At 34.8% G+C, this 5,454-nt stretch overlaps 1 protein-coding gene across 1 annotated transcript in view; it reads left to right on the plus strand.

The window, feature by feature from the left end:
- Positions 1-1,050, plus strand: part of LOC107680677 (beta-synuclein-like) — a 13,024-nt gene extending 11,974 nt beyond the window's left edge. The window contains exon 6 of the mRNA XM_016476686.1: positions 246-1,050. Within this exon, the coding sequence (XP_016332172.1) occupies positions 246-275 (30 nt within the window). The 3' untranslated portion in view covers positions 276-1,050. The remainder of the gene's footprint in view (positions 1-245) is intronic.
- Positions 1,051-5,454: the final 4,404 nt, after the last annotated feature.

Here is a 5,454-nt window from a genome sequence, read left to right on the forward strand (position 1 = left end):
CACACACACATATATATATATATATATATATATATGTATATATATGTGTGTCTGTTATTTATTTATTTATTTTGTGGTAACATTTTATTACTTATGACATGTTAATCTTGTTATCTGGACAGTCTTATGTGTAGATTTTACAAAAAAAAAAAAAGGAAAGAAAAATATCACAAAAACAAATAAATAATTTTAGATCATTTTCTTCTCATTTTTAAGAAATTACATTTTTCTGTTTCTGCTCACAGGACAACCAAGATTATGAGCCAGAGGCATAAACATCACATTCCAAGTCCAAGTCCAGCCAGCAGCACAAAAAGTTTATATCAATAACAAGTACAAATCCTTAACACAATAAACACTGTTTCAAAAAAAAAAGTGCAAAAAATAAAAAATACAGAAAAACATAAATATCTATTCCAGTTAATCCTGCCGAGAAATGTTCTTCCTATCAGATATATACTTTTATTATGATCTATTGTAAATGTGATGTTCTGACGGTAACGTGTTGGATGTAGCTCTATGCTGACTGCCGGAGGGTGCTCTGTCTCGTTTCCTTGCCTCCCTCCCAATGAAACGAGACCTGCCCTTCCCATTGTGACTCTTTGTACATGTGTACCTGCATTTCTATATGTGTAATAGATGTTTCAGATCTTCCAATAACATATTGGGGGATAAAATATCTTCGGGTAAATATGATATTATATATAGATGTGTGCAATGCCTGTTTGTGGGATTTTACTTTCATTTTTTATTTAATATTGAAGCAAGCTATTTATTTAATGTTTTCAAAGAGTTTTATACGTTGTGACTTTATAGTTGCTTGTGATATCATTCCAGTGGATTATTTGTTAGGATTGGGCAATTTGTATCTGTGTGTATGTATGCGTTTGTGTACTGGAGATTTTAAGGTTAGTGTAAATGTGTCTTGAAAAGTTTATGGATGTCAGGTCAATATGTGCTTTACAATGCTGGAAATGTCAATATTAAGGTTTCTGTGTCATTCAAGACAAGTGAATCCTCTGTAAATAAAGAAAACAAACAAAAAATCTCCATGCGTAGTCCTCTTTTTCTTTGTTTCCCTAAAAGGTAAGTGTATGCAACACTATTATGTACTAGATTTACAGCACAACTTAAAAATCACACATAAACACATAAGAACATTTTGGCATTCACTAAAAAAATGTTAAAACAAGTGCTTATAATAATTATCTACCACTTACTGTAGTTTGCTGTTTTGTTATACAGTACAATACAAAGACACACATCTATTTTAAATGTGTCCATCTTTTGGCATCCAGACAACTATTACGCACAGAGACTAACGGAGGGAGTGACTCTTATCAACAGGATGTCTGGCTGTGTCTCCAGAGCAGAACACAGTGCTCTGTCTACAGACATGCTGAGCACAGCAGAATGAGTGTGGTTCCGTGGCTCAATAGCTGGCATACCTGCATAAGCCGGGCACCATTGATGGATTAGCATGTGCAGTCACAGGGGAATGCGGTGCCCTCCAGCAGCAGAAGGTATTTAAGGGCCCCCGCTGGCAGTGTCCCACTTACGCCGGGCCGGTAGGACTGTGGGTGTATGTGCTCAGTATCATGGCTTCCTTTAAGAAGTCTCTGGAGGGGCTGAAGAACACAACACAGTCAGCCACTAAAGGCGTCACTGACAGTGCAGGAACTAATGGTTAAACACTGCTCATATGGGCTTGCATTTGTATATTTGGTCAAATATTTTTTAGTTTAGGAAGGAACAGCTGTCTGCCTTTTTTATTGTGCCATGGACTGATTTTAAAGAACTTTGTCCAGCAAAGCGTTTTAATTTATTTTAACATTAAATACACTTCATCATTTTATCTTATATTGACTGAATTGTTTGATGTTTTTAAATTATTATTATTTTTATTATGTATTTCAAAATAATATTTATTATATATATTTTTTTTTTTGGCTAGTTGATTTGGTTTTAATATGTTTTACATAGACAAAATAGATGTCTATTTTTAAGATTTGATTTCTTTCAAAATTTACGTCAAATTACATTAAGTAAATGAGTAAATAATAATAATAATAATCAAGTAACTTGTATACATATTGTGAATTCAAAATGAATTATTCCATTAAAGTTAATTTTAAAGTACTATTACCAATTTATTAATGTTAAAACTGAAAGATGACTGAAGATGAGCCAAATATTTGATCACTGAAAACACTTTTTAATTAATTAATTTATATATTTACGCTTGTGCATTTTAGATGTAATAGTATTTATTGTATTGCAGCGTACATGTAATAGTATTACAAGTTGTAATATATTTGTAAATATTAGGTGTTGTAACGGGGCTGACAAGACGTGAGACATGCGGATCCATGTGCGGGCTTTATTAAGCAGAGAGGTCAGAAACACAGGCAGGGTCGAACAAGGGCAAACAGGAATATGGCGGGCAAGACACAAGAATAATCCTAGGGCTAGCGAAGGTCAACGAACGGCGAACAGAGTCAAAAGGGGCAAGACTAAAGGGGTAAATCCAGGAAAACAGGCGAAGATCAGAAACCGAGAAAACAGGCAAGACTAGGCTAGGCTAGGCTAGGAGGCTAACGAGGGCTCTGTAGTGTCGCTATCAACTGATAAGTGCTAAACAATACTCGGCGGCGGGAAGGGATCAGAGTGAGTGTTAAATAGTGAGTGAGTGATATGAAACAGCTGTGTGCAGTCAGTGCTGTGTGCAATTAGTGAAACAGCTGTGTGCAATCAGTGCTGTGTGCAATCAGTGCAATGAATGATGGGATATGTAGTCCGGGATGATATGCAACAGTGTGTAGTGCGAGAGTCAATGAAAATGGAAAGGGTGACCTCTGATGGCTAGCAGACGGAAGTTCATGGACCGGATTCGTGACAGGTGTGATGTTTATATGTATATAACTTGAGTTTTAAACTATACAGTGTGATAAATGGCAGAAACACTATATTCACTTTGGCATTTAGCTAATTTTACACTTGACAAAGCATATTTAAATAATAAAACTATATATACTATTTAATTAATTATTATTTATTCGTTTATTTATGTTTTTATTTATTTGAGTGAGTGAGTGAGTGTAGTCCATTTCACCATGCATTAACACAATTTTTGATTCTGCTTTTTAGAGACCTTTGTCAATGTGTGTGAAAAACAAGCAGTGTGTTTGATAATGTTATTTCAGTTCAGGCAGCGCAAGATGCCATGCAGCAGGTGGCAGAGTCCTCTAAAGAAACCACCAGTGCAGGTGAGAGAGAGAGTCTGTTAAATACAGCTGTACAGAAATAAAGATGCACTTAGGTGTGGATGTGCATGATTTCACAACTTTTTAAAGTGTATATTAGTGTATGCATTTTAGTGTATGCATTGTCTTAATGTATTTAATATAAATTGTTTGATTGCATTGTTTTTCCTTATCTCTATCAGTTTATTTGTATGTTGCACCATGAAGAATATGCAAATACATCCCTAAAGGAACTCTCTCTCTGTCTCTGTTTCTGTGTATGTGTATATATACAAACAGCTGCTGAGGAGGCGTCCAGACAAACACAGTCTGCTATAGGCACAGCTGCAGAAAAAGCATCAGACACCATTAAGGATTTTGGACACAAATTCCAGTTCCAAATAAATGCTGCACTGCCCAAACAATCCGGCACTCCTTGTTATCAGAATAGATTCAACCTGAACCTTGTGAACTGAATCGTAAAAAAAAAAAATGTACTAGCAACTTTGTAAATGTACCAGCTCCATTTCATCTGCACTTCCAATGCAGATTATTTCAGAAAGATTTCATTTCAGTTGAATTGTTGATCATCCTATATTCCAAAGTCTGTTCAAAGATGCTTGTGCTTTGAAAATACACGATACATTCCGTTCAGCTGCTGCAGTGTCTCTTTATGGCCATCCTACATGCTTTTCTATTCTAATGAAATACGGTGTGAGGATACAGAGTATGCAAGAACACGTCCACTTTCTTAGTAAAAACCCCTTCTATTATTATTATCATTTTGCTCAGCTCCCACGTCACTGCTATTCAGTATTCTTGTGGATGTCAAGAGATGATGCTTTTGATTACGAACAATAACCCTTTAAATAACTTGCCACATGTTGGCTGCTACTCACCTACTTGTGCATCCTGTTTCAAATGTGTTCCACAGCTTAAAATCAGTCTTTATCAATCCAGTGTAGTTAAATTCAGAGTAACTGCAACAAAGAATTACAGTGGGCATCAAGTTCAATATATAGTTGAAATATAAAGAGTACTCAGAATGTAACAAGCATAGCTGACATTTTCATTATGGATGCATTAGCCCTATAGATTAACTCGCTGTACATTTCATGCATGGAAACCTTGCTGAGAATAAGCTGCTCTCACCCTTAAAATCAATGTGTCGAATATTTCCTGAAAGTTCAGGAGCAGATATGCTTGGTGTCAGGAACTTTATGTCAAACCTGCCATAAGAGCAGCTGCTGAGCCCTTAATACCTTATTGCATGTGCTGTCTAAGGTGTTGAACAGACTTGGTATGATTTCAGGCAGCTGCAAGTATACCTATAGGTTATTTTCAGTTCCTTTAACATACAAATATAAAATGTAATGTTTATTTTGTATTTATGGCATGTCAAATTGAGAAAAATCCTCATATGATGCCAGAATGTGTGGTAAGTTATTAAATGGAAACAAATATCCCAAACTCTTTTTTTAAAAGCAAGACATCCCCAGTGAATAGGGTTAAAAAATAACTAATAGACCGATTACATTGAGAATTGCAAACATTTTTTATTACAAGTTTTCTGAAATTTAAGAAAGCATAACTTACGACAAAAGAGAACAGAGATAATAAAAATAACAAATTACATGATTCGTCTAGTAGCGATCTCCGGTTTCTGTGTTATTACTGAGTTATTACTGTGCTATTACTGTGTTATTCCTGTCTTATTCCTGTGTTATTTCTGTGTTATGCCTGTGTTATTCCTGTGTTATTACTGTGTTATGCCTGTGTTATTCCTCTGTTATTACTGTGTTATTCCTGTGTTATTACTTTGTTATTACTGTGTTATGCCCGCGTAATTGCTGTTATTACTATGTTATTACTGTGTTATTCCTGTGTTATTTCTGTTATTACTGAGTTATTCTTGTGTTATTCCTGTTATTACTTTGTTATTACTGTGTTATTAATGTGTTATTCCTGAGTAATTTCTGTTATTACTATGTTATTCCTCTTATTTCTGCTATTACTGAGTTATTCCTGTGTTATTTCTGTGTTATTACTGTGTTATTACTGGGTTATTCCTGTATTGTTACTGAATTATTCCTGTGTTATTACTGTGTATTTCCTGTGTTATTACTGCGTTATTTCTGTTATTACTGTGTTATTACTGTGTTAATGCTGTTATTCCTGTGTTATTACGTTGTTATTACTGTGTCATTACTGT

Source organism: Sinocyclocheilus anshuiensis, unplaced genomic scaffold, assembly GCF_001515605.1.
Source record: "Sinocyclocheilus anshuiensis isolate Anshui unplaced genomic scaffold, SAMN03320099.WGS_v1.1 scaffold328, whole genome shotgun sequence".
Classification (NCBI taxonomy): Eukaryota; Metazoa; Chordata; class Actinopteri; order Cypriniformes; family Cyprinidae; genus Sinocyclocheilus; species Sinocyclocheilus anshuiensis.